The 26,847-nt window shown below is 56.0% G+C and overlaps 1 protein-coding gene across 5 annotated transcripts in view; it reads left to right on the forward strand.

Annotated features, from left to right (window-relative positions):
• The first annotated feature begins 9,919 nt into the window (after positions 1–9,919).
• TNS1 (tensin 1) overlaps positions 9,920–26,847 on the forward strand; it is a 200,871-nt gene continuing 183,943 nt past the window's right edge. For 2 of the 5 annotated variants that reach the window (XM_060105831.1, XM_060105832.1), the window contains exons 1-2: positions 10,915–11,076; positions 23,609–23,723. In XM_060105831.1, the coding sequence (XP_059961814.1) occupies positions 11,044–11,076; positions 23,609–23,723 (148 nt within the window). In that variant the 5' untranslated portion in view covers positions 10,915–11,043. Of the gene's footprint in view, positions 10,010–10,914; positions 11,077–23,608; positions 23,724–26,847 lie in introns of those variants that run through there. The other 3 variants (XM_060105834.1, XM_060105835.1, XM_060105836.1) reach the window with 2 other exon arrangements.

A 26,847-nucleotide genomic window follows, 5' to 3' on the forward strand; every position in this document is an offset into this window, starting at 1 on the left:
GGAGACAAAGCGTCCCCAGAGGATTGGTTAACCCTCCGAGGATGGTGGCCAGCTTTTCACAAGCTCCACTGGGGAGGCCGAGGTGAGGAGCTGGGGGTCTGTTGTCAGGTACCCAAACGGGGGCTGCAGACAGGTTGGGGTCTGACTTGAGGCTCCTGTGACAGAGCAGACCCTGCCCAGACTCATCCCTATCCGTGGTCCCCTATGTCTGAACATCTGCGTCTGATCTATTCTGTGAAATCCTGCATCTCTGACCCTGACGCTTGGGGGCCTGGAAGGAGAGATGGGGGATGGGATGCATGCAAGAACCTACCAGATGCAGTTTCTGGTGCTTTGAGGAGAAAGAGACTGAAATTGAAAGACGAACTTCTGAGATTGGACCCCCTCCCCACCTTCACAAAAGTTGAAAGAGGAAGCATGGGGATCCTTGCTAAAGCTTTCCAGGAGGTTCTGGGGATCCTGTAGCTGCTCTCTTCAGGGTTCTGATCTCCTCTGGTGATGAAAACAGAACAGAGGATGTGTGACTTCCCATGAGGCACCAAACTCCCGAGGACACATTTCCACGTCCTGCCTTGGGGGCAGGACTTCGTTCAGGAGCCGCAACGCTGGGCTTGAAGCTCTGTGGAGGTGTGGTGGGACCAGGGGCTGGGAGGAGGGAGCCGGGGAGAAGCCCAGGCAGTGCTGGGCCTGGCTTCCTATCTCTGTCAGCCACGGGCTCTTCCCTTCCTTTCTGGAGGGTCACTGGCTTAAGGACACCTCCTGCTGGCCGGTAGATGAAATGAAGGCCCTTGGCCCTTCTGAGCCCTTTTTATCAGGATCTCCTTGTAGGGAAGGGCTGAACCTAGAAATCACTTCCTTCTCTTTCTTCCCATCTGCTCTTCCTTCCTTCTGTTTGATGAGTGCCTTTCATGTTCTTGGTGCTGAGGAGTCTTAAGAATCCTCTTAAAGAAAATCATCTTGTCCTTCTCTCTTAGTCTAGGCAGGGCCACACTTCAGCCTACCTGAGGAACTTCCTTCTGTTTGAAAAATTCAACCAGTGATTCCTTTTTTTTTTTTTTTTTTTTTGGCAGTACGCGGGCCTCTCACTGTCGTGGCCCCTCCCGTGTGGAGCACAGGCTCCGGACACGCAGGCTCAGCGGCCATGGCTCACGGGCCCAGCTGCTCCGCAGCATGTGGGATCTTCCCGGACCGGGGCACGAACCCGTGTCCCCTACATCGGCAGGCGGACTCTCAACCACTGCACCACCAGAGAAGCCCTAGTGATTCCTTTTGATTAAACTTTGTTCCACATGCTGTGGATTAAGCCCAGTTTCCTCACATCTCACGACGCAGCCATTTCCTCTGGCGCCAGGGTGGGGAGGGCTGTGAAGATCGCAGGCCCCCCAAAGAGGAGGAAGGGCCCCTCTGCAGGCCTGGCACGGACTTCAGCAGTGCCAGGCACTTCACTGTAGGTCATGGGCAAGAGCAAAGGCAGGGCCTGCTAGGGAGGGGCTCGCGTATTACATCTCCGCCTACTTCCGTGACGCCCCCTCCCGCTTTCATCCAGAGCCTTCGTGGTGGTGTGTGTGGGAAGACAGTGAGGGACCCTTTGCTTGGGCACTGTTGAGGGCTGAGGGCCCCAGTGTCTGTCTTTCCTCGTCTCTCTAGCTGGTGCTAGAGAGCTGGCTAGAGCTGGTGCGTACCAGCAGGGCCCCCTTCCCCCCTCCCTCACTGTGTTCCTGTCAACCTCCCCCAAAGCGCTGCACCCCACTGCCTTGTCTCATGGTGGGGAGATGAACTGGGGAGTGGGGAGGGCCTGAGAAGTCCCATGGGGTGGGGGGAGCTTGGAGGCAGGAGTAAGCTCGCTGAGAAACTCTGCATGTCGGGAGGGAGACCTTGCCTGGAGCCCCTGCAATGCTGTCTGTGTGTCCCCATCCTTCCCTGAGGAAGAAGGACAGCATTGTCTCCCTGAGGACAGAGAGACAGCATTGCCAGGAAAAACAGCCCCGGTACAGTGCCCAGGGAAGCCCGGGCCCGGGAGTGCAGGCAGCGGTCGGAGGCGGCGCGCGGGGGTTGGGAGCGCCCTGGCTGGGCTCCAGTGGTCTGTTGCTGTGGAGGAGGCCCTGGCAGGGTCCTGCTCGCAGCCGCAGCTCTCCCGCCCTTTTTCTTTCTGGGCTTGGCTGGCTGGCTCCCCTCCCAGTTTCTCTGCAGGGACAGAACCAGGGGCAGAGCTCACAGCCGCCTCTTTCCACCTCCCCGAAGTCTGTCTGTGGGTCTCCCTCTGTGTTTGTCTCTCTGCGTCTTCTCTCCCTCTCTCCAGAGTCCAGCACCTCCTCTCACCTCTCTCTTCCTCCTGCTCCCTGGTTCCAGGGTCACAGTATGGTGACCCCCAAACAATTCTCCTGAGATGCTTCCAACCCCTGTTCACATCCTCTGAGCACAGCAGAGGCAGAGAAGGGTCCCTGTTCTCCAGTGGCGGCCACGGGGCAGGATGTGATGGGACGTGGCACACCCTGAACCCCGAGCGGGAGGTTCAGCCATAGCTGTGGGGGGCCCAGCCCGCTCTCATCAATCTGAGTTGGTTCAGCCTCTTAGGCAGGGGCCCTTCCAGCTTGTGGGGGGCGTTTGGATGCTCAGAGCTCCCTCCTGTAGTTGGCTGGAGAGAGATCCAGGCAGAGGGGTCGAGGTGTGGCCAGGGTCAGAGGTTGGTGAGTTGGGACAGCCCGTCCAGGTTGTGTTCGGTGTCCTGACGTGCATGCCAGGCCCAGGGATGTTTCTGCTTCAGTCATGGAAGCCGGAGGTCTCCGTTTAAGTTAATCACATTATGCTCTGGGGAGCAATGTGGAAATTAGAGTGAGGTCTGGAGGGAATCCGCACACACAGACGCACACACGCGCACACTCACACACTCACTGCAGCTTGGAGCACAATGCTGCCGCCACCGCCGCTGCGCCTTCCCGCAGGTGGTCGCCTGGCGCCTGGCACCGCCTCTGCTCTGCCCCTCAGCCTCTCCTGCGAGCCTCTCCCCGAGCCGCCTCCGAAGTTGCCGGGGTGCCTGCGCCCGCCCCCGCCCCCCTCCCCCACAGCCCGCCTGGGAGACCGGCAGGCAGAGGCTGTCACAACGAGGGGAGGAAAGAGGCAGCAGCTGGAGGAAGTCCCCGAGGGTGGAAGCGCCCTGTAGCGCCCGCGTCTCCCGCCGGGGCTTCCGGGGGAGATGGAGCCACGTCGGGGCCGCGCCTCGGGGGCTCTGTCGAGCTCCTCCCGCTAGAGGGGCCGGGACACTCGGGCTGCTCCTGCGGGGCTGAGCATCCGGGAGACCACGGGGCGGGTCTCTCGCCTTCCTCCTCACCACCTCCCCGGAGCAGCCGGTCCTGCTTCCGACCCTTGCGCCCGGGGCGCGCACGTCGGGGTTAAACATGACTCAGATGAGCTGGTGCTTCTCCTGCGTGATTCGATGGAGCAAGTACCTCTTCTCCTGCTTCCTGCCCCTGCGCTTCTGCCTCCGCAGACAGGTAAACTCAGCTGGCATCTGCCCCACCCGTCCCCGACAGGCACTCTCCTCCCTCGGTCACCTAGGCGTCAGGTTTATCACCCTCTCGCCGCCCTCAGGGACACCCACCTTGACCGCTGTCAGCGTGGCTTTCATGAGAGTTTAGGGACTCCTGGGGGAGCCCCCACTCATGCATGGATCCACAAGGGGGAGTGGCTGCCTCACCGCCAGGGCACAGCATCTTGGAAGTCTGAAGGATAACACTGGAGTCTGTGCGAGGGCGTTGGAGAGCTGGGCACAGAGGAGTATTTCTGGGGGCTTTCAGCGTCCCTCTCACGTTTCTGTGGGAAGGGAGGGCAAGTTCCTGGAAATGTCTCTTTTTCCCCCGGATGGGTTCAGAGGATTCAGAGTTAAGGCTGAGATGTAACAGAGTGAGATGGAAATGAAGCTGGTGGACGTCAGGAGGGATTTCCTATCTATTCAGGAGGATGGGGGGACCAGGGAACCGGACATGGAAAGGACGGGGGCTGGGGCAGTAGCTGGCTTAGTGAGGGAGGAGGGGTCTGGTGGGACCCCCAGTGCTGTGAATGGGCGTGTCATGGTTGAGCATCTTTCTCCCAGAGAAGATCCTTGACAGTGCCTTCAGGGTGTGCGTGCTTGTGTGTGTGGAGGGGGGAGGTTAGGGAGAGAGAGGAGGTGGGTCATAGCTGGCCAGCAGAGTAGGGAACTGGTAAAACTGCAGGTAACCTTAAATCCTCCCCTGGAGGCACAGAGAGAATTCCAAGAGCATGACCTCGAGCCCCCAGAAGACTCCAGTGAGGGGAAGGATTTCTGGGACTGCGGGGTCTGGCTTTCTGATCCATTCTCCATTCCGTAGGGAAGCCAGAGGGGCCCCTGTCACATGGGGGAAAGGGGCTCAGTGGCACCCAGGCTGAGTGCCAGCTGTAGAGCTTGTTTGCCTGGCTTTGAATTCTGGCTCTACCATCTGCCAGCTGTGGACCTTGGGCAAGTCACTTACGCTGCCGGTACCTGTTTTCAGACATGTAGAATGGGGATTATAAAAATACCTATATCACTGGGTTATTGTGAGGATTAAATGCAGTAGGACATTTGAAGTGGTTACCAAGTGCTTTCTCTGTTTTAGGTACTCAATAAAAATTAGGAATCTTTTCTTTATTCTTGTTGTGACTTTCCATGGGGCTCTCCCTCCTTGTAGACCTTCAGACAGGCCAGAGATGGGGTATGTGGGAATAGAGGGATTTCTCCCAGTATCCATTCTTCCCATCACATGGATAGGAAGGATTTTTCCACTCCATACGAAGCTTGACTGTTCAGCGCCTCCTCCCAGGTGCTGCCTCTGGGACTCAGTTTCCCTCACTGCCACTCTGCAGTGGGGAAAAAGTGCCAGCAGACGCCCGCTCCAGTCACCCAAGGTGTACTTTGAAATCTTCTAGCAAAATGCATTGTCTCCAGTGATTGGCTGAGAGGCAGGCGCTGCGGCTGTGGACCACAAGGCCAGAGCCCCGTCGGCGTTCTTGTGGGCTCTGAGTTCAGATGCTGCGGAGTCCGGGTTTTCAGATTTGGGAAAAGGCAGCCTGCAGCGGGAATGGCCAGCCGAGACCAGGTCAGTCGGACCCCAGTCCACTTGGCGATTCCCGCTCCTCATTTGCAGAGGTTGAGGATGACATAACTCCTTCTGGGCTAGGATCTGAGCTGGGGGCTGGGGGTGAGGGGCTGGGGGATCAGCTGCAGCTGCCTCCCTCCAGCCTTTGAGGGCCTGAGTCAGGCAGGAAATTAGAGCTGGGGAAGATATCAAGATCACCGAGTTGAGCTCTGGGAAGGATTTTATTAAAAATTGTTACGATTGGGCCCGGACACTGTCCCCATCCAGGGTGCTGATGGAGGGGAGGTAGGAGAAGGGGGTGTGAGTGATGTTCCCTCCTGGGTCAGCTGGAAACTGAGGCCCATACAGGGCCTGGTTGGAAGCTCACTTTCCATCTTAGGGAGCATTCCGATTTCTGAAGTGCAAGGGGGAGACCTCCATCTTATACCGGAGGGGTAGTGGGCATAGGGGCAGGGGTCTGGACCTCCCCTGGCCCATAGGGTACCTTGGTGGGCATGAGGATGAATGTGTCTTGGGCCAGGCTTGGTGAGTAGAGCATGGACGAGTCTTCAGGCCCCACTCACCCCTTGGCTACACCCTTGTTCAATGAACATCCTGCCCAGTGGTACATGGAGGCTCTGCTAGGGCTCCAAGCCCCCCAGAACTCAAAGGCTGAGTGTGTATGGGGGTGGGAGCAGGGAGAGGCAGCATGGCTTATCTGAACAGAAGCCCTGTGGCCAGACCCTGTCGTCACCCAGATCTCAGGCCCCAGGGCTTGCTAGGACTGTGGTTTTTCTCTTCTGGTTGGCTCTTCTAGAGCCACTAGGGAGCCAGTTGGTCTCATCCTGACCCAGGTGGCAGTGCTGTCCTCGGCGTCCCTCTATGTGTCCCCCTTCCCCCTGCCCCCTCTTCCCCGCCCCAAGCCAGACCTGGGCCTGGGCAGTTGACATTCTTCTCGGAGCTGCAGCCCTTGAATGAGGAGTGGGGAGAACAGCTAACACATCACCTCAACGTGGGACCGTGAGCCCTAGTCTCTGGGTGATGGTATTGCTAGAGGAGCAGCAGGAAAATTTTTTTTTTTTTTTTTTTTTGCGGCACGCGGGCCTCTCACTGTTGTGGCCTCTCCCCTCGCGGAGCACAGGCTCCGGACGCCCAGGCTCAGTGGCCATGGCTTACGGGCCCAGCGCTCCGTGGCATGTGGGATCTTCCCGGACCGGGGCACGAACCCGTGTCCCCTGCATCGGCAGGCAGACTCTCAACCACTGCGCCACCAGGGAAGCCCAGCAGGAAAATGTTTGATCCCCACGAGATGTGGAATCAGACACCCCAGATTCCGTTCTCACACATACTACCTGTGTGGCGCTGAGCAAGTTGCCGAACCTCTTTGCACCTCAGTTTCCACATCTGTAAAATGAGAGCTGGTAGGAGGCTTAAGTACGATACCACAGTTAAGTGTCTGGTTAGTTAGTATTGATCCTTCCGCGGGCAGGGGCCAGAGGGACAGAGCCCGAAGGAGCCACGCCATTGCGAGGGCTTTCTTGTCAGATTCCTGTGTCCTGTGCTGTTGGGATCTGCATTTGGACGTTGATGGGGAATCCCAGCGCCAGCTCTGCACCTGCCTATTTGGTAGGAGGCCCCTGCGACTGGCTGCGATGAAGGCTGTGGTGTGTGCAGCCCCCGTGTGAAGGCAGAGGGTTGCAAGGTTGGCAGGAGAAAGGTGAAAGCATGACTCTGGCCCTACAGTGACTGGACAGCGGGGTGCTTGCAAAAAATCTGGGGCCCGGGAGCCGCAGCTCTGTGACCTCAGGCTGGTCCCAACCCCTCCCTCCACTGCAGCATTATCATCTCTTAGATGAGGGGGCTGATTAGGTGAGAGGTGCCCCAAAGCCCAAACCCTCCTGGCAGACTTGTTTAATTTAATCCGGCAGAATGTTTAAAAAAAAAGAAAAAGCCGACGTGTAAAATTTTGCATTTTTCATATTTTATATAAAAGATTTTATAAGATAATATAGATTTGGGGCTTCTCTTGACAGATCAAAATATTTGACAGTGTGGGGCTCACGTTGCTGACACCACAGCAGCTGTCACCGAGGAGTGGGATCCCCTTTAGCCGGGCCTGCCCTCTCCAGGTCCCCAGAGACTCCTTGCCCGCTACCTTCATTTAACTTCTGTCAGGCCCCTGAAGGATCTGACTGTGACCCCGGGAAAGGCTCCAGGTCTTTCCAGCTCTGATGTTCGGTGACCTTCAGATTCTGTGACCAGTGGTGACAGAGGAAAGACTTGATGCCATGTTAGGAGATGGGCTGACAGCAGGAAGAACTTTGTAATGGACAAGTGTGGAAGGATAAGAAGAATGGATTGGAGAGAGCTGGGGCCTTGGCCTGGGAAATCTGTGGCCTCACAGGAGGTGGAGCTGGAAGGGGCCTTTGAGACCATCAGCTTGGTCATTTCGCAGGTGTGGAAACTGAGGCTGAGAGAGGGGAGTGCCAGGCTCACGCTTACGAGGCCTGTTAGCTGCGTTCCTGCCCTCACTCACTTTTCCCTCAGCTCGGCCCACCTCCGGGCCCAGCGCCAGCCCCAGAGCCTGCAGTCCTGGCTGTTTCTTCGACTGGCTGCTGAGCCAAGGGCTGAAGGGCAGTGGGCAGCGAGCAGGAAGGCTCTGCGTGCAGAGGGGAGAGTGGAGTTAAACGCCAGCTGCTGCAGAAATGGCCAGGGCAGTGGGTGGCATGGCACAGGGTGGGGGGCCGCTGCTGAGGCAGGTACCCAGTGTCTGCTGTGTGTGAGACCCTGGTCCAGGCATGGGGATCCCAGGATGGGTGATACCGCTTCAGCCTCTGGAGAGTCTGCATCCTGAGAGAGCTCAGAGGCCAGGGTGTGGCAGGAAGAGATGGTGCTGAAGAGAGGTGGGTATTACAGGCATTTGCAGAGGTAGGCAGGCGAGGTATGCCCAACGCCCTTTCAATGCCCTTTCTGGCCCACCCTGGCCCCAGAGGAAGGTTTGGGAAGGGGTAGTAGATGGTAAAAGTAGGAAAATATGTTAGGACCCATTGATTGGTAGAGTGATTCATTGCTTCTTCAACCATGTCTGGCACCTGCTGTATGCCAGGCTCTGGGGATACAAAACACAGGACATGTCCTTGCCCAAGGAACTCTCCCTGTCTGTGTGTTGGAGTGGAGGGGACACCAGCTGTGAAGGATGAATAATGGGTAACAAGCCTGAAATAGGGTCATTACACAGAGTTGGAGACACTTCAGGTGGCGGAGTTGAACATTCAACAGGGAAGATGGTGGATGGGTAACAGGAAGGACTTCCTGACAGTGAGAGGTTAAGATACAGGACAGACACCCATGGTCTTGGAAAAGGGGAATTCTGGGCGCAGGGTTCCTCTGAGGGGACCCCCAGCACTAGGGTTCTCCACTCCCATTTTCAGTCCCGGCTGAAGGGACTGGAGAGGGAGCTGGCCTGGGGGCTGTAGGGCCCCCTTGGGTTTCATGGGAGACCAGACAAGTTGGTGTCGCTGTGACTTGGTCTTTGGTCTTGTTGTTTAGCACTTCTGGGAAGCAGCAAGGTGATTTCTCAGAACTCCCAAGATAGCTGCCAGCAGGCACGTCTTCTAGTGACGTTGGCAGCAAAGGGTGGGAGTGGGCGGAGGAGATGGATGGGAGTGGGCGCCGGGATGGCAGGGCTGAGCTGGCTGAGCCCTTGAAGTTGCTGGGAGGCTGGCAGGGCTGGTGATGGTGGCTAGGGGTGGGCTCAGGGGCTCCCAGAGAGGCCCCCTGAAAACCACTCTTCCTTGACTGCCCTGGGTTTCAACCAGTGGAGAGAGGGAGGGTTGGCAGGAGCGTCCATCTGTGGACATGCCCAGCGGTGGCTGTAGGGCCAGCTACATGTGGGACACTGGTCCATTTCAGTGTTGGCTGAACTGTCAGTTGAGCCCTGGCAGGCTTGGAAGGGGATATCCAGAGGCATTGTGGTTCTGGAAAGGGATGCACGGTAGGGGCAGAATCTTTCATTGCCCCACAGCTCTGAAGAAGGACTTAGAGAGATGTGAGAAGGGCCCTGATTCCTCACCTTGTAGTCTTCATCAGAACAAAGACTCTTGACTCAGGTACCCCGCTCCAGGAGGGACCAGAATTAGACAGCTTGCGTTAGTGTCCTCTCCTGACTTCTCAGAACCACCGAGTCATAGAGTCCCTTGTGCAGTGCACAACCTGCACATCCACATGTGGCAGCCTTTTCCCAGACAAAGTGTGAATGTTTCCCTCTCATTCTGGGGTTTCCTAGGTAGATGTCCTGACTGGACTATGGGCTGGGAGCCAGTACACCTGTCTGGGCAGGTCCTCCTGAGGGGAGAGGCTGGTTGTAGAGACTGTACCCTGGGGTGGCACCGTGTGTGGGGCTGACAGAGTGGTGAGGGAAGGCTCTTGGGTGCGTGGGGGAGAGAGGCAGGGGATATATACCCCTTTTTACGTGTGGTCCAGGGCATCTACCCCGTGCTGGTACGTGTGCATAGGAGCTCAAGCAAGAGGACTTTCTTGCCAAGTTACTCAATCCAAGAAAATGGTCTCAGAGTGCCTCCTCTGGGTGGGGCCCTGTCCTCGGCACTCTGTGTGTTTATGTGAGCTGGACTGTGTGTCCTGGTGTGTGTGTCTACAGAGGGGGGTTGGGACTGAGCCCTCTTTCCCTCCCCGGAAGGCTCCAAAAAATAGAAAATAGAGCGGGGTGATTCACCAGCCCCACCCACCCTTACTTGGTCCAGCTGCGGCCAGAGCTCAAAGAGGAAAGTTTCTGGGGGGGAAGGTAGAGGGGGGAGTTGAGACAATGAGGGCCTGGGGCCGATTTTGCTGGATTCCCCTGCTGTGCACCCCGGGAAGACATTTGGATACCCCTCTTCTTCCCCCCACCCCAGACCCCAAACTTCTGGCCCTGGGCTAAGGTGAGGGGGAGGGGAGGGAAAGGCTGGCGGGGGTGGGTGGGGGGACAGTGTAGGGGGAGACGTAGGCACGTGGAATGGTGGGAGGTGAAAACTGGGCCCAGGGAGGGGGAGCAGGGGCGGTGGAGGAGGAAGTGGGGAAATGCAAACCAAATGTTGGCCCGGGGCACAGTCAAGAAAAACAGACTCTCGCGGGAGCCTGGAGCGGGGCTCCTTTTAGGAAGGGCAGGAAGGGCTGGGACAGATGTTTGGAGAAAAGAAAGAAAGAAGGGGAAAAAAAAAGTAGGAAAAAAGTTGGAATGAAATCCCCAGCCCTGGGGGCAGGGCCGTTCTCCAGCGGCCTCAGGCCAGGCTTCTCTTCAGTAAAGCGTGGTGTGGGATCTGAGCTTGCCGAGTGGGCACCAGGGTGCCCCGGGCACTGACCTAGCTAAGTGAGTGCAAGTGACTTCGTGTTCCGAGGGCAGGAGGGCACGCTTGTGTCCTTGGCGATGGGATGGGGCTGAGGAACCCCAGCTCAAGTGGACTGTGCTGTTCCATGTCTGTCTGTCCCTCCATCAGTGGTCTGGGGGTGGAGGTCTGCAGTAAGTAGAGAAGACTCCAGGCCTGGCAGTGTCAGATCCAACCAGAAGGCAGGAGCAGCTTGATGGCTCACAGGGGTTGTGTGTCTGGGGTTGTGTGTCTGGGGTGGGGGGTGGGGGTGGCTTCTGGGGGGGAGGGGCTGTCTCCAGTAGCTGTCCCTTTGTTCTGCCTCCTTCCCACCCCCCCGCGAAGCAGGGCTTCTGACCCCCAAAGCCACCAGTGGAGCTGGGAGGAGGGAGGAGACAGGAGGCTGGGCCTAGGGGGTGGAGTCGGGGGAGGAGGAGGAGAGGGAGGGAGGGTGAATTGGAGGCAGGCAGGGCGAGCGCTGCAGATGCTGGCGGAGCCAGAGCAGCTGCCGCGGACTCAGCGCTCCCTTCTGCCTGCTCCGAGGGGGCTGCGAGCTCGGGGGGACCCTTTGCAGTCCCCAGGCGTGGCCCCAGGGACGGGGACCCTCGAAGATGACGTGGATCTGTCTGTCCTGCATGCTCTGGGTAGGTGTGGTAGCGTTAGCTAGGAGGTCGAACCCCCCTCCCCCTTCGACCTTAGCCTTACCCTGAGAGCCTGGGGTTGGGGGAGTGTTGGTGTTGAAGGAGGGGGCCTTTATGCCTCTGACGGACAGAAGGAAAGACTGACTTGAGTCGACCCTCAGCCTGAGTCCGTCCCCATCAACGGGGCCCAGGCCCCGGTTCTGCCGGTCAGTACATCCCCCCTCCCCAGTGTCCTCTCCCCCAGTTGAGTCCAGGAGCTGTAAGTAGAAGGAAGCCATCACAGAGTTTGTTTCTTTTTGGAGCCACTCCTCTCTCCATTCCCACCCCACACCGAGGTGAAAATTCTTCACCCCTCAAGTTGCTCAGCCTAAGAGTCTGGAGGGGGGCAGTGGTAGGGGCCTGAGGAACAGGGGGCATTGACCTAGAAGATGAAATCTGGAAAAGCCAGGCTGGGGAAAAGTTCTGCTCGGGTTCCATCACTTTTACCCCAATTTCAGCTTCTACCCGCTGCCATCCCCCCCACCCACAGACCTCCCATCCTTACCAAGACCTCCCCAGATCCCCTCCAGTCCCAGAGGAGGAAGCCACGGCCTCCTCTTTCCCCTTCTTGGCCCCAGATTCAGGAAGGTGTGTGTCGGCGCAAGGTCCTTGAAGGGTGGGCAGGCAAGGGTCTGGGGGCCACATGGTGAGGGTTAAAAGTCTTGGGGCCAGTCAGGGGCAGAGGCTCCTGGGAGAGGGGGTGCTGGGAGAGGGCTGACTGCTGCAGGAGGGGAGGGGGCAGGGACGGGAGACCCCTTCCTCAGAGGGGCTCCGCTCTCTGGGCTGGGTGAAGGCATGCACAGGGGTCAGGAGGGCAAGGAAGTCATCCCTGGCTGAGGTTAATGTTGGTCTCAAAGAGAGTGATGGCTAGTTTGGGGGAGGGCGTTTCAGGCCCAGGATCCAGATGTGGCCTTTCCTGCCCCTTTCCCTGTTCCGGCCAGTCCTCGGGAGGGCCCTCCTCGGCCCAGGCAAGCCCAGGCTGAGGACAGTGGTGGGAGATCAGACTTGGGCAGTCAGGTGTACTCTGGGTAGAGAGGGGAAGTGGGGAGGGGGCTGGCATGAGGGGGTTTGGGTGGCGTGTGGGGCTTGGGTGTGGGCGTGGGTCTGAGTAAGAGACTGAAGGTGTCTGGAGCGTCCTGCACAGAGGATGCATCAGGGGTTCGCTGGGCTGCTGTCAACATCTGTATAATGGGAGCCTTGGCCAAGGTCATTTCTCCAGCCCCTTTCAGCTCCCTGGGACAGACTCCGGAAGGCCTGAGGATGGTGCTGAGGAGAGAGGCTGGCAGGGAGGGAGGCCTGCGGTGGGAAAGGATGGCAGTTAGACTTCCAGGGGTGATGCTGGTGTGGATGGAGACAGGGCCACGTCAGCGGAGAGGCTCTGGGAGAAGCACTGCACGGCTCTGAGCCTCAGTTTCCCTGTGGGTAAGACGGGGGTGATGGCGGGGAGGTGCAGAGAGGTGAGCATGAGTGCCTCGTCCATGTCACTTCTCTCCCTGAGAGCTGGGGACCAAGGGCTGGTGTGGATGCAGCCACTTTTCTAAGGCCCTCCCCTCACCCCTTTTCCTGTCCTCTCTCCTGGTGCCTCCCCGCCCCTGTCCCTCCCCAGCTCTGTGAGACAGCCCAGCAGGCAGGCTTCTGTGGGAGTGGAAAGAGGCCGGTGGGAGTGGGCTGGGGAGAAGGGGGTTTTCTCTCCATCCGGCCCCGGCCTGGATGCCCATTGCCAGGGTGGGCCCGAGTCTGGAGGGTGTGGACTGGCCCGAAGGCACAGCCCTGGCCCCGTCAAGCTCCTTGTCCCCCTCCTCCAGTTGTCCCAGGCAGTTGTCCCAGCAACCTTCCTCCTTCCCGGGTGGGGCTCTATGGGACTGGGGTGTAAGTTTGTAACAGGAAGGGGAAGGGTAGCTGGTGCCAGTTACGGAGAGGGGGCATGGAGGTCCTGGAGACCTTGACAAGGGAGCTGCTTGAGAGGCTCCTGCTGGTGAGAAGTGCGTGGACTTTGACACCAGGCAGGGCTAGGCTCAGATCCTAGCTCTGTCATTTACCAGATGGGCAGCCTTGGGTACAGCAGCTCCCTTCTTGAGCCTCAGTTTCCTGATTCTGTAAAGTGGAGGGAATAATACACACCTTGTCTGGCTGGGGTGACGACAGAGACAAAGTATGTCAAAAGACCAGGTACCCAGGCACTCAGTAGGTGCTCAGTAAATGCTGGTCCCTCCCCCACTCCACAACCTCCTTCTTGGCTCACGGGATCCCCTGTATTGCAGATCTGATGTGCGGGAGGATCTCCCCGGGAATAGCTGCAGACATTTCATCCAAGAAGTAATCTATCTGTAATGCGTAGTTTTAACAAGCTCTAGGAATAAAAATCACTTTGTTAGCTGAGGAGCTGAGCTATATATTACGCATAACTTGATTTTCTCATCAAATGCTCCCATTCGCTATTACATACTCAAGCACAGTTTATTTAGAAAATAATTACATGCCTATTAATTGAGGCTTTTTGGTGTTACACCGATGGAGTTAGAGCTGCAGGCCCTTCCTTCTGGAGGGGCTCATTCTGTTTTCAGGAACTGGGAAGGGGCTTATTAGATGGGACTGAAAGAGCCACAGGCATGACTGGGCGCCAAGTACAGCCCTGGCCCTGCCCTGAGCAAGCCATGTGGCCTCGGGCTCGTCACTTGACTTTTCTGGACCTCATTGAAGCTGACCTCTGAGGCCACTTCCAGCTGCAGACAATGAAGTGTTCTCTTTTCTGGAGCTGGTGTCCTTCCCAGCGCTAAGCACACATTTCTGTCAGAGGGTCCTCGTGAACCCCCGGTTTCCTGGTGTGCAGTTCTTGCCCTGTGTACCCCACTCTGACCCCTCTGTCCTGAACTCACTCTCTTTGGAGTTTTGTTAGCCTGTAAGGGCTGTGCCCACCAGGGGCCTCCTGGCCACGCATTTGGGAGCTAGGCTGGGCTGCGTGACACGGACAGGGTCTGAAAGAAAATACCCCCTCTGCAAAATTTTTCAAAATGGCGTTTGAGGCACAAAGTCAGGGAGCAATACCGTACTGTTTTTCTGCGATGCTCAGTGGGAGTGTGGCAGGCTGGCCGAGAGCACAGCGCCTGTGCTTCATCCTGGCCCTGTGACTCGGATGCTCTGTGGCTTCGAATCTCTGTTTCTCGGTTGGTTTCCTCAGCTACCTATAGCGTTGTTAAGTTTTAAAGGAGCCAATACATTTCGAATAGCGTTTCTCCCCAAGTAAGAGCTCAAGAAATGTTAGCTCTCTTTATATGACGGCACATTTCAAGGCCACGCAGCAAGTTAGAGTCAGAACTAGGACCTGGCGCTCCTGCGTCCCCATCCAGGGCTTTCCATTCCGGGAATACTTTGGGGAAGGGCAGGACGGGGTGTAAGGATGATGTGAAGGCCCAGAACATGCAGGTCTTCTCCTGCAGGCAGCGTGCACAGGGTCAGAGCACGGATGCTGGGTGTGTGGTCTGGGCAGCCACGTAGCCTCTCTCTGCCTTACCTGTGTCCATGTCCTTGACTTATGCAATTTCATTTGAACCTCACTGTAATTCTGTGAGGTGGGAAGGGAAGGGATGGCTAATTCCAGTTTCTAGCCAAGGCGAAGGGGACCCACAGAGGGGAAGGGGCCCCATGGCCACTGGGTTCCGTGCTCCTGAAAAGAGGAAGGGTATGGGCCGGGGGCTTTGCAGCTCTGGGTCAAGGGGTTGGTGGCCAGCAGCCTAAGGATAGGAAATGGTGTTGGGGAAGCACTGTGACAAAGAGACCATCCAGTCATTCTGCCAGGTCAACACCCACCCACCCATGTTCCCATCCATCTATCTCACCAAGGATTATAGAGTGCCGACTTTCTTCAAGAAGCTTGCAGATATTGGGCAAATGATTACAATAAGATGGGTGTTACCAAGAGGGAAACTGTGGGGACATTTAAGGGGGGACCTAGCCTAGATTGGGGGAGAAGGGGCGTATCAGGAAAGACCTCTTGGGAGGTGAACTTTAAACTAGATCCAAAGATGAAGCTGAGACCTCAGACATCCAAGTGCGGGAAGTAAGAATAATTGACAAAGGATAAGGGGCGGGGGTAAAGCAGCCAGTAGATGGCCTTCGGACAGAGGGGTCCTGACGACGCAGCTGCCGGGGCTCCTCCAGATCACACGGACGACGGCAGCTGTGGACACACCCTTGGAAGCGGTGGTAGTGCCGCGGTTAGGGACCCTGTCTCAGACAGACCAGGATTTGAATCTTCGTTCCATCCTGCCCTCCCTGTGGGTCGCAGAGCACATTGCTCAGCCTCATCGTAGGACGTTGCTGTGAGGATCCAGGGAGGGTATCTGTGCCAGCCCCTCGCCGTGATGCTGCACCTTCAGACTATCCACATCTCTGTGCCCTCCCACTCCAGGACATGATTTCGTGTTAGAGCACAAAAAAGGGACCTGGGACTTGATGCTCAAAAATGTTGGGACGTGGTTTTTGAAGGAGCAAGGCGAGAGGGAGAGAGAAGCAGGCCGATGGCGAGAGATGGTCCAGCTCAGGAAGCCGAGTCATGGGCCGAGGGCCACCAGGTAGAATCCCGGACTCCCCCAGCCTCCGCGTGCTCCTCTGTCACACGGGGAGCTCAGTTAAAGCCACTCTCTGCATCCTTCCTCCCGTGGAGATCCAGGGCTACGCGGTGTCCGAGAGCTTTCTCCTCAGCCAGCTGATGCCAGCACCTCCACCCGTGTTCTGTCCCTTGAGGGCAGGACAGTGGGAGTGGCTGTAATTACGCTAGAGCGAACCAAGGTCAGGCTCCTTCTGACTTGTTTTGGGCTCACACTGTTCTGGACACAGGGGACATGGAGCAGAAGCACGTGCAGCTGTGGGCACCTGGCGGACTAGTCCAGCGCACACACAGGCGTGACGACATGGATCAGAGCCCGATCCTGGTGAACGCTTACTGTGTGTCAGGCGCTGTTCCAGCGTGTTTTCAGGCATTGTCACAACCTATGGGCAGTTGCTATGATTAGCCCACTTAACAGATTAGTAAAGTGAGGCAGACAGGGGTTAAGCAACTTGCCCGGGGTTACTTAGCGAACAAGTCGGGCAGCAGGGACCAGTCAGATTACACAGAGTGTTGAGACGGGGCACCAAGCACGTGCGACTGAGGAAAGGAGGTGGCGTTGGGCAGCCCTTACCCTGCATCGAATCATGAGGAAATGACCGGACAAATCCAGATACTGAGGGACATTCTACAGAACCGCCTGGACTCTTCAAAAGAGTCAGTGTCATAAAAGGGAAATCATAAGGTGGAGTAATGTGTCCACATGAAAGAAGAGGAAAGAAACCCAGCAACTAAATGTAATACAAGATCTTGCTTGCATCCTGAGTCCAAAATAAAAGCAAACGCAGACCCAGCTCTAATGGGTGTTATTGTGGCAAAAGGGGAAATTAGAATATGTTACTGAAGATTAGATAATGCTATCATATCGATGTCAACTTTCCCCGAGGGCGGTGATTATATTGGGCTGAGGTAGGGGACAGAGACAGAGATAGAGCGTGGAAGCGGTGAATTGGGGCCAAGGGCATAGGCGTGTCCATCTTTTCCAGAACTTTTAAAATTTTCATGGTGAAAAAAGAAGACGGGGTGGGGAGATTGATTTTGAAAGAGGCGGGGGTGGGGTGGGTATCTGGGGAGATCTCCCTGCGGGGATGAGGTTTGAATGAGGCCTTCAAGGATGCCTAGAAGCTTGACAAGCTGAGAGGGAGGAAAGGCATGCTGGGAAGAGAGAAGAGCCAAGCAGAGGCTCAGAGGTGGATGCAGGGTAGGGAGCTGGGGAGTGGGGCGAGGGGATTGAGATGGCCGGGTGGGCGGGGTATGGACCAGGGCTGCTTTCTTGCTGACTTGAGGGAGTGCAGGTCTTAACTTGGGTGCCTGGGAAGGCATGGAAACATATTGGGGTGAGTGGGGGGGACCCCATAGAGCTGTGTTCCTTAGAGGCTGTGTGGGGAGGAGGGGTCCAGTGTCTTGGGGCAGGAGGCCGGAGGCTGTTGCCGTAGCTACAGACAAAAGAGACAGGGCCTCCAATAGGCAAAGGCAGTGTAATGAAAAGCACAGGGGGCCGCAGGAATATTTAGGGAGCAAAATTTGCCGAGTCTGGCAACTGGTTGCATTGGAGGGTGGAGCCGGGAGGAGTTGAGAGTGACTCAGAGTTTTCCACCCGGGGCGACCAAGGACATGGTCAGGCCATTAGCTGGCTAGGGGATGGCGGGGCTGCTGGTGGTAAGGAACTTCCGTGTGTACATGAAGGTGAGGTGGGGTTGCAGAGAGCTTGCGTTTGAGGGGCCGGGGCGGCGGGGGGCTCCCGGACGCCAGCCTGCAGCTCCACTGGGAGTCCCAGTCTTCCCCATAGAAATGACCACTGATGCCAACCTGGGTCCTGGCATCCCAATGCAAGGTGATGAGACATGGAGGGGTGGATGGCCGGGAGGCAGGGAGAGGACCGAATGACCCTCCAAGTCTGTCCTAGGCCTGCTTTTCAGTGACTCTCTTTCCCAAGGCTCACTAGCTCGTAGACTTCTGCCCTCTGGCCTCATCATCCAGGTCTCCTAGTGTGGGGTGCAGGGAACCTAGTGGGGCTGGGCTGGGGAATTTTCTTGGGGAGGCGGCAGGAGCTCATGAGCTGGAGGACCCTAGGGTTATCAGTCCCCTTTCATCACCACCCCCACCCCACTGTGCTTTGCCCCAGGGGGCAGGGAGGAGCCAACAAACAGCCATTCCCACCCCAAGACCAAGGACTCCTGCCAAGGTTGCCCAAGCCAGATGCGCCACACCCCTCTGACAGGCAGCTTGGCTGAACGGAGGGTGGGAGGGAGAGATCCCCTAGAGGGCCAGGAAAGCTCTCCGATGCTGGGTGGGCTTGTTGCAGGGCTAGGGCTCTGGGTTTGGAGGGTAGGGAACAATGACTTTGGCTGGGACCCCTTCCCTTTTCTGGGTTCTGGCTCTCGAGGGAGGTAGGCGCTGGAAGGACTAGGCAGCTCCTGCCATGGCCAGGCCTCTTCTGTCCTGAGTTTCCCCCAGGTCTGTTAGGAGCGAATCCAGCAAGGGAGGGGCCGGGTGTGCTTTGTGAGGCTGTCTGCCACTTGTCAGGGAAAATGATGGTCATTGTCATAACAAGCCATTACCCTTGAGCTTGGTGCCTCATGGGCTCGTTCTCATCCTCTGCGTGTACCTGCAGAGTAACCGTGGGCGAGGGCAGCGTGGGTACTAGACCTTTGTTTATCTTCTTCCTCTGGATTTTGACATATGATTGTTAGGAAGTTCTTTTTCCCCCTTGAGTCTAATCATAAGTCCTGGCAGCTTCTGCCCACTGGGTTTTGTTTTGCCTTCAGTAACTTCACAGCAACTTCTTACAATGACAGCTCCTTCAGATATTTGAAGATGTTCCATCCTAGACTTTCTCCTCCATCATCCTGGGAAACCTTCAGACCTCTGTGGATGACTTTTAACAAGATTACCAGACATCCCAGTGTATAGCCAGGGATGCTATACATCCGGGGTCACTTTTCTGGGCCTGGCCGAACTGGCCTCCTCACTTCCACCGGGGTTGCCCAGCTTCTCATGGAGGGGTGATGTCTCATTAGACATCCCTCTCTCTGTAGCCAGCAGCACGTCCAGTCCCCAGATCCCACAGTCCCTTCCTCTCAAACTGGCCCATTATTTCCCCTACACTGTGTACACTCAGGCTGTCTTGTCCAAACCCCTTATTTTCATTTGGGGACTGTGAGGCCACCAGCCTAGAAAGCAGGTCTCTAGACTCCCATCCCAGTGCTCCCTCAGCCAGACAGTCAGGACGGGGTAGGGGTGAGGGGTAGGAGTGTGCTAGGCCATCACCCAGAGGCAGCTGAAGGAGGCCATGAGCGAGGCCAGAGAGTGTGTTTGCTTTTTTTTTTTTGACCATACTTCATTCAGATTTCTTTTGCTTTTTTTAAAAAAAAATTTATTTATTTATTTATGGCTGTGTTGGGTCTTCGTTTCTGTGCGAGGGCTTTCTCTAGTTGCGGCAAGTGGGGGCCACTCCTCATCTCGGTGCGCGGGCCTCTCATTATCGCGGCCTCTCTTGTTGCGGAGCACAGGCTCCAGATGCGCAGGCTCAGTAATTGTGGCTCACGGGGCTAGCTGCTCCACGGCAGGTGGGATCTTCCCAGACCAGGGCTCGAACCCATGTCCCCTGCATTGGCAGGCAGATTCTCAACCACTGCACCACCAGGGAAGCCCGAGAGTGTGTTTTCTGAACCTGGTTCCTGTTCTCCAAGCCCGGGCGGGAGGAGAGTTTGTAAACTCAGACGTTATGGAGTTGGCCAGGCAGGGCAGGCAAGCCCAGGGCCCAGGGGAGAAGCCTGGGGTTTGCTTGTCAGCCTGGAAGTCTCCACCTACTCCCCATCTGTTTACTGGACAGCCTGGACCCACTTTGGGGAGATTCTACTGCCCTGACTATGCTTTAGGGAGGAGGCCTCTTTCCCTGGGCTTTGGAGGAAGGGCTGGATTTGGGGTGTAGGCAGAGAAATCTGGGAGATAAGCTGGCACAGGGAGCTTTGCTGACTTAGTGGGGTAGGAGAGGCAGGCTTCAGGGGGCAGACTAGGCCTGAAATGATTGGGTTTTAGGGCTTCCTGCCTGCCCACCCTCCCAGACAGGCCTTAAATCTAACCCCAAGTCCCCTCCCTGCTCCTCCCCCTATCCTAGGCCTTGGCTGCTGCAGTTGACCCGGGACTGGGTCCCCTCCCTGGAATGTCCGTGACAGAGATCATTCGGAAGGCCGCCAGCCAGGGGCTGAGATGGGAAAATGGGGGAGGAGAGACCTCAGCATAGGAGGGGACTCACCTGCCCCTCCTTGTGGGATGGGGGACACTGGGTCAAGTCCAGAGCTGGACCCTCAGCCTACCGCCCCCCGCCCCCCTCCCCTTCCCCAGCTGAAGGTGGAAACATAGCTCCCAGAATGAAGTGTCTGGAATATCAGAACCCAGGTCCTGCTGCCTTGCCCAGCCACCAGGGGGCACTGCTGGTCTCTTGTACCCACTCCTGACTCCACCACCCTCTCTGCTCTCTGGTCTCTGCTCTGGGCTTTATATCTGCTCCATCCTGCCTCCTCACCATCTTGAGAAATAGTCTGTCTCTTTGAATTTTGAGACAACCTGAAACTTCAGAAAAGTGGCGAATACAGTGCAAAGAACTTTTTTTTTTTTTTTTTCTGAGCTATTTGAGAGTAAGTTGCTGACACGTTGCCTTACTACCCCTGAATACTTCCCTATTTTCCTACAGGGACTTTCCCCTACCTAACCCAACACAGCCATCCAAGCCAGGAAATTGGCATTGATCGTGACCTTCTCATCCTCAGACACCACTGAAGTTTGGCCCGTTGTCCTAATGATGTCCTTTGGGGGCGTGGAAAGAATCCAGTTCAGAATCAGCCGTGGCATTTGGTTGTCATGTCTCCTTAGTCTCCTTCAGTCTGGAAATCTCCTCAGCCTTTCCTTGACTTTCGTGACCTTGTCACTTTGGAATATTATAAGCCACTTAATTGGTGGACTGACCCTCCACTGGGTTGGTCTGATGCTTCCTCATGATTAGATTCAGCTTGTGTCTCTTTGGCAGGAGTATTGCAGAAGTGACGTTCTGTTCTCATCCCCTCCGTGGCACATAATCTCCACTCATCCTGTTACTGGTGACGTTAGCTTTGATCACTTGATTAAAGTGCAGTGTGCCAGGCAAAGTTACTTTTTCCCCCTTTGTAATTTATAAGCATGATGTGGGGAGGTGCTTTGAGACTCGTAAATACGCTGTTCCTCATCAGACTTTGACTGTATTCACTTATTTCACATATCAGTGTGGACTCATTTAAGCCATTACTATCATTATGTATTTTGATGCTCAGATCTTCCCAGATCTGAGGAGCCCCTTCAGGCTGGCTCCTGTGTCCTATTGTCTGTCTGTCCCCCTTTGATTCTCTGGTTCCCTTTATAGTCTCTGTGTGTTTCTATCTAATCTCTCTCATTCTCTGTGTGTGCTTGTTTGTCTCTGTCTTTGTCTCTGCCTTTATCTTGGTCCTCTTTTTTTCTTCCCTGTCTGACTGTTGCTGTTCCCTGTCTTTCTCTGTCTTCTCTCTCTGTCTCTCTTTGTCTTTCTCTCTCTTGTCTCTGTCTCTGACTCTTTCTGTCTCTCTCTCCCCCTCTACCTCTCTCTCTATCTCTTTGCCTCTTTTCCTACTGGCTTTCTCTCTTATTTTGTCCGCTTTTCTCTCCGTGCCTCTCATGGTTCTTTCTCTTTTGCCCAGGACTCACCACTACAGGATCTTCAGCTGGGAGTCCTGGACATGCTGGGTTTGTGGGACGCTGCCACCCGTCCTCTGAACACGCAGAGTGGGGAGGCTTGGACCAGGGTGCTAGGAGGGGGACTTGGAGGAGAAGAACCTTCTCCCTGGTCTGTGATCATGTCTGTGTGTGTCCATGCATGTGCAGAGGGCATTGGAAAAAGCTCTGTACCTTTGGGGTGTGGGGCGCGGGTGGCAGGCAGAGAAGCGTCAGTGTCTGTGCTCTGCTGGCCCCTGCTGCTGGAGCCGGGAAATGAATCCAGTTAGGTACCAGGGTGAGGTGCCTTGGAGAGGAATGGTGCCTGCAGGCAAGGCAGGATTTCCCGGGGAGTCCTCTGAATGGGGAGCTTTCCCAGCATGTGCCTGGGCTGGGGGGTGCGGATGGGAAGAGGGTGGTCCTAAGCAGTGTGGATGCAGGACTTTGCAGCTTAGACTGTGTTCAGATATGTGGTCACAAGCGGTGTGGGGCCCAACCTCAGGGTGTCTGGAGGGGACAACTGAGGCCCCTGTTAGTGGTGGGGTGTTGGCTAGCCCTGGGATCGCGGCCAGGCACGGAGAAGGTTTGGACTGCCAGCCCGCCTCTCATCCCATGTGTGTGGTGGTGTAGTTTTTTTTTTTTTTTAACATCTTTATTGGAGTATAATTGCTTTACAATGCTGTGTTAGTTTCTGCTGTATAACAAAGTGAATCAGTTATACATATACATATGTTCCCATATCTCTTCCCTCTTGCGTCTCCCTCCCACCCTCCCTATCCCACCCCTGTAGGTGGTCACAAAGCACCGAGCTGATCTCCCTGTGCTATGCAGCTGCTTCCCACTAGCTATCTACTTTACATTTGGTAGTGTATATAAGTACATGCCTCTCTCTCACTTTGTCCCAGCTTACCCTTCCCACTCCCCATGTCCTCAAGTCCATTCTCTACGTCTGCATTCCTGTCCTGCCCCTGGGTTCTTCAGTACCATTTTTTTTTTTGAGATTCCATATATATGTGTTAGCATACGGTATTTGTTTTTCTCTTTCTGACTTACTTCACTCTGTATGACAGACTCTAGGTCCATCCACCTCACTACAAATAACTCAATTTCGTTTCTTTTTATGGCTGAGTAATATTCCACTGTATATATGTGCCACATCTTCTTTATCCATTCATCTGTCGATGGATACTTAGGTTGCTTCTGTGCCCTGGCTATTGTAAATAGAGCTGCAATGAACATTGTGGTACATAACTCTTTTTGAATTATAGTTTTCTCAGGGTATATGCTCAGTAGTGGGATTGCTGGGTCATATGGTAGTTCTATTTTAGTTTTTTAAGGAACCTCCGTACTGTTCTCCATAGTGGCTGTATCAATTTACATTCTGGTGGTGTAGTTTTAAAAAGGATATTTAACCTATTGATATTTTCATAATGTAAAGAATAGTAAATAAAAATAAAGATGGAAGAAGCCTTCTGGGCTGGAGCAGGGGATGGTAGTGAGGGTGAGAGAGAGAAAACTAAGGGGCATGGCACTCGGGGACATGGGTAAAAGGTCGAGGGCCATCAGCAATAGGATGGATGAATGAGTTAGTTGCCTGCACACGGTGGAGTACTATGCAGCAGTGAAAAGGAGGGAGCTGCTGCTATGTAAGCACAGGGATGAATCTCCCAGATTCTTGCTGAGTCAAAGAAGCAGACACAGGAGTATATACTGTATAATTCCATTCATATGAAGCTTAAAAACCTGTCAAAATGGATCTTTGGTGATAGAAGTCACAGTAGTATTTACCTTGGGTGACATTGACTGGGACGGCCACGAGGGAGCCTCCTGGGGTGTGGGTCCATGGGGCATACGTGTGTCAAACTGTATTGAGCAATACATTTAAAATGAGTGCACTTTGCTAATAAACTGAATCAGAAAAGTGATTAAGAATCCATGGAGGGGGCTGGGGTTTTCAACGGTTGTCTGACCCTACCTCTGACTGGGAATCTGGGTCGCACCCACAGCTTTCTCTTTCCCTGGGCACCTCCTCCCATAAATGGGCTCGGGCCTTTCACAGCTGAAGGCGCTCACACCTCTCCTTTCCCCCAGTGCTTGCCTGCTTCTCCCCTGGTCCCCTGCCTCTTTCCCCTGGAGCCCGGCCTGATCACTGTGCCTCTCCTCCCACAGCCAGAGGACCTGGAGGCCCCCAAGACTCACCACTTCAAGGTGAAGACCTTCAAGAAGGTGAAGCCCTGTGGGATCTGCCGACAGGTCATCACCCGGGAGGGTTGCACCTGCAAAGGTGAGCCGCTGGCTGGGCCACGGGGGATGGGGAGCACGTCTTCATGGGAGTGAGATGCCCGAGGCCCGGGTCAGGCTGGGATGTCCTTGGGGTCCCGGCTTGGTGCCTGGTTCTCATTTGGGAGGGGATGCTGAGCACATGGATAGCAAGCATGTGGGTATGGGTATGTGTGGATGGCACAGGGCAGGCGATGGGTGGCATGGAAATGGCATGTAGCTTATGTGTGGATGGCATACAGATGGCATGTGAATGGCTCAGGGAAGACATATGTATATTATGTGGTGTCAGGTGGATGGTGAGTGGCTGGCGTGTGGAGGGCGTGTGAGGGGGTATGGTTGGCCTGCAGATGTCATGTGATTGGCACGTGGACAGCGTGTGGTCGGCACGTGGAGGGCCTGTGGAAGGTGTGTGCCTGGCACTAGGAGTACTGTAAAGATGCCAAGCTGCGGTCCTGCCCTTGTGGCAGCTGAGGGGTGAGTTTAAGAGTCCCCCAGTTAGCCTCGGAGGAGGGCCTCCTGACTGGCAGGCTTTTGTAATCCCTGTTCTCATGTGCTCCTGGAACGGCCTGGGCTTGGCTGTCACGGCTGCCAGAGGAGTTGGTGTCTTGCCCCAGGTCACACTGTGAAATCAGAAGGAGGCCCTTGCACCCAATCTCAGTGACTGACACCATCACCCACCCAGTTGCCCCACCAGATGCCTCCCTCTCTCTCACCCCCACCTCCCATCAATCGCCAGCACCCCCCCCCCATACGGCTTGAGTCGCTGAGCTTCTCTGCAGCCAGTTCAGGCTGCCAACACCTCTCATCTGTGCACCCCTTCCTATGGCTGCGCGGCCTGGTGGACCCACCGCTTGCCAGCTCTCTGACCCACGTGCCCCCGGCCCCCAAGTCCATAGTGAAACCAGCTGCAGCTCACACACTTCCCAAATATGCCAAGTATGTCAAACATGCCAAAGGGCCGGGCTCTTTCTTGCCTGGAGCCTTTACTCACATGATTCTCTCCACCAGTGCTCTCCCTTCTTCCTTCCCTCCATGCCCACGTCCTGGTGGGGCTGGAAAGCTGGGCATTAAAGCACTTCATATTAAAGCACACACACGCATGATCTCCCGCAGCACTCACAGCATCCGGGAGGCGCTAGTGTCATCCCTGTTTTACAGATGAGGAAACTGAGCCTCCGAGTAGTTAAGTCTCTTGCCGAGGCACACAGCTGGCTGGATCGAAGTTGAGTTTCCAGCGTGTGTGCTCTCTGGGGGCAGGAAGGTTCCTAGATGAGAAGTTTCAGCTGGTGTTGGAGGTTGGAGAGGGTGGATGGAACTGTGTGTGTGTGCATGTGCATGTGGGGGGCATTCCAGGCAAAGCCTTTTTGGCCAAGGGCAGAATTTTATGGTCCTTAATTGCAGGACTGGGACACACCCAGACTGAGTTGAGGGGGCCCGACAGGGATTTATGCCATACCAAAATTAGCCACAAGGTGGCACCCTCCTCCCAAGAGTCCTGGCTGGCGCGGGTGGTGGTTTCGGGTCGGAGCTGGGAGAAGCCGGGGAGGCGTTGCCTAGGCTGGGGTTTTGCCTTTTGCGTCCATCACCACCTCCACCTCATCCCTTCCCTTTAACCTGCTCATGTTAGCCCCGCCCCCCACCCCCCACCCCCCAGTTCCTTCCTTCCTCCCCCAATGCACCTTCCCGTCCCCCCAGTGACTCTGACACGGCTCTGATAGGAGGCAGCATAGGGCTGGGTGTGTAAGGAAGTCTGGCACTCTCACTGCGTGACCTTGGGCACATCCCTGGCCGCACATTCTGTGACCGTCTGTGGTCCTAACTTCCCCAGATGACCTGGCTTGAGGGCCCGGGCTGAGGAGGGGATTTGACCCCATGTGCATGGAGGGCTCCCAAGGGGAGCAGAGATGACCCCGGTCTCACTTGGTTCAGAGCCTGGCCCTGCTGGTGTGAACCGGAGTGGAGGGTGGGTGGCCAGTGGGCTGCCAGGCTGGGGTGGCCGCTCTGGGTGAGTTAGTGGGAAGAAGAGGGAAAAAAGCCAGGGCCACTCTCCAGAGGCACCACCAGGTGTCAGGACTGGGCCAGGGAAGGACCAGGGACCCCCAGCCCCACAAGGGAAGACAGAAGACTCCCAGCTATACAGGCCACATGTGTATCCCCAGCAAGAGGGTTGGGGTCACTAGGCTTGGGGGCGGGGTTGGGGCCACTGGGCTTACTGGTGGGAGATGCAGGAGTGTGCCAACTCTCTGCTTTGGAACCAGGAGGTGGTGGTGGCATGAGATCCCCCTTATCCTTCCTTCTCTCCCTTCCTCCATCCATCCGTCCATCCATGATCCATCCAGGGCCACCAGATATAGTTGTACAGGTTGTTCTCTGGCTGAGGGGGCCATTCACCAAGGCCAATCCAAAGGGTTTGCTGTGCTCTCTGGTTCCTCTTCCAGTCTTCACGTCTCCGGCTGCACCATGGTGACCCTCTGGATTAGTGGCCAAGGGTTCTGGGTCGAATGGCAAGGCCCTGCATTCACAGCCTCCATGGGGCTTGCAAAGCTGAGGGGGTTTTGCTGCAGACAGGGGCAGTGAGGACACCTTCCCAGATCTAGAGAGACTGGGGCATTTGTCCTGTCTCCCACTGGCTGCCCTGCCCATAGCTCCCCATCCTACTGCACTTCACTGTTTAATGGACTATGGCTGAAGGGGGTGGGGTGGGGCACAGGGTCGGGAGGAGAGTCAAGGAACCTGGGGTCTAGTTCTGGTTCTGGGAGGCTCAAAGGCGAACAAGGCAGGCAAAGAACGAAGGTGTGTGGACATGTGGGTGTAAGCGTGACGGATATACAGGCAAAGAGGTGGTTGTGAGACGGCGGCTGGTCTTCTGCTGCGCTGAGCCTGTTTCCTCCTGTGTATCACGGGGTTAATAGGAAACCCTGTCCTCGTCTCTGAGGGGGTGCTCGTGAGGAGCACTGAGGTTCTGTGTGTGGCTGTAAAGTGAGAACTAGTGTCAGGACTAAGGCTCCCTGTGCGGAGACAGAGACGGATGAGACAACTGGAGGAGAAGAGGCCTGGGGCCTTTGTCAGTGGCCCAGCCTTGACTTCTGGGCCTGCCACTCACAGGCCAGGTGACCTCAGATAAA

Source organism: Mesoplodon densirostris, chromosome 8 (genome assembly GCF_025265405.1).
Source record: "Mesoplodon densirostris isolate mMesDen1 chromosome 8, mMesDen1 primary haplotype, whole genome shotgun sequence".
Classification (NCBI taxonomy): Eukaryota; Metazoa; Chordata; class Mammalia; order Artiodactyla; family Ziphiidae; genus Mesoplodon; species Mesoplodon densirostris.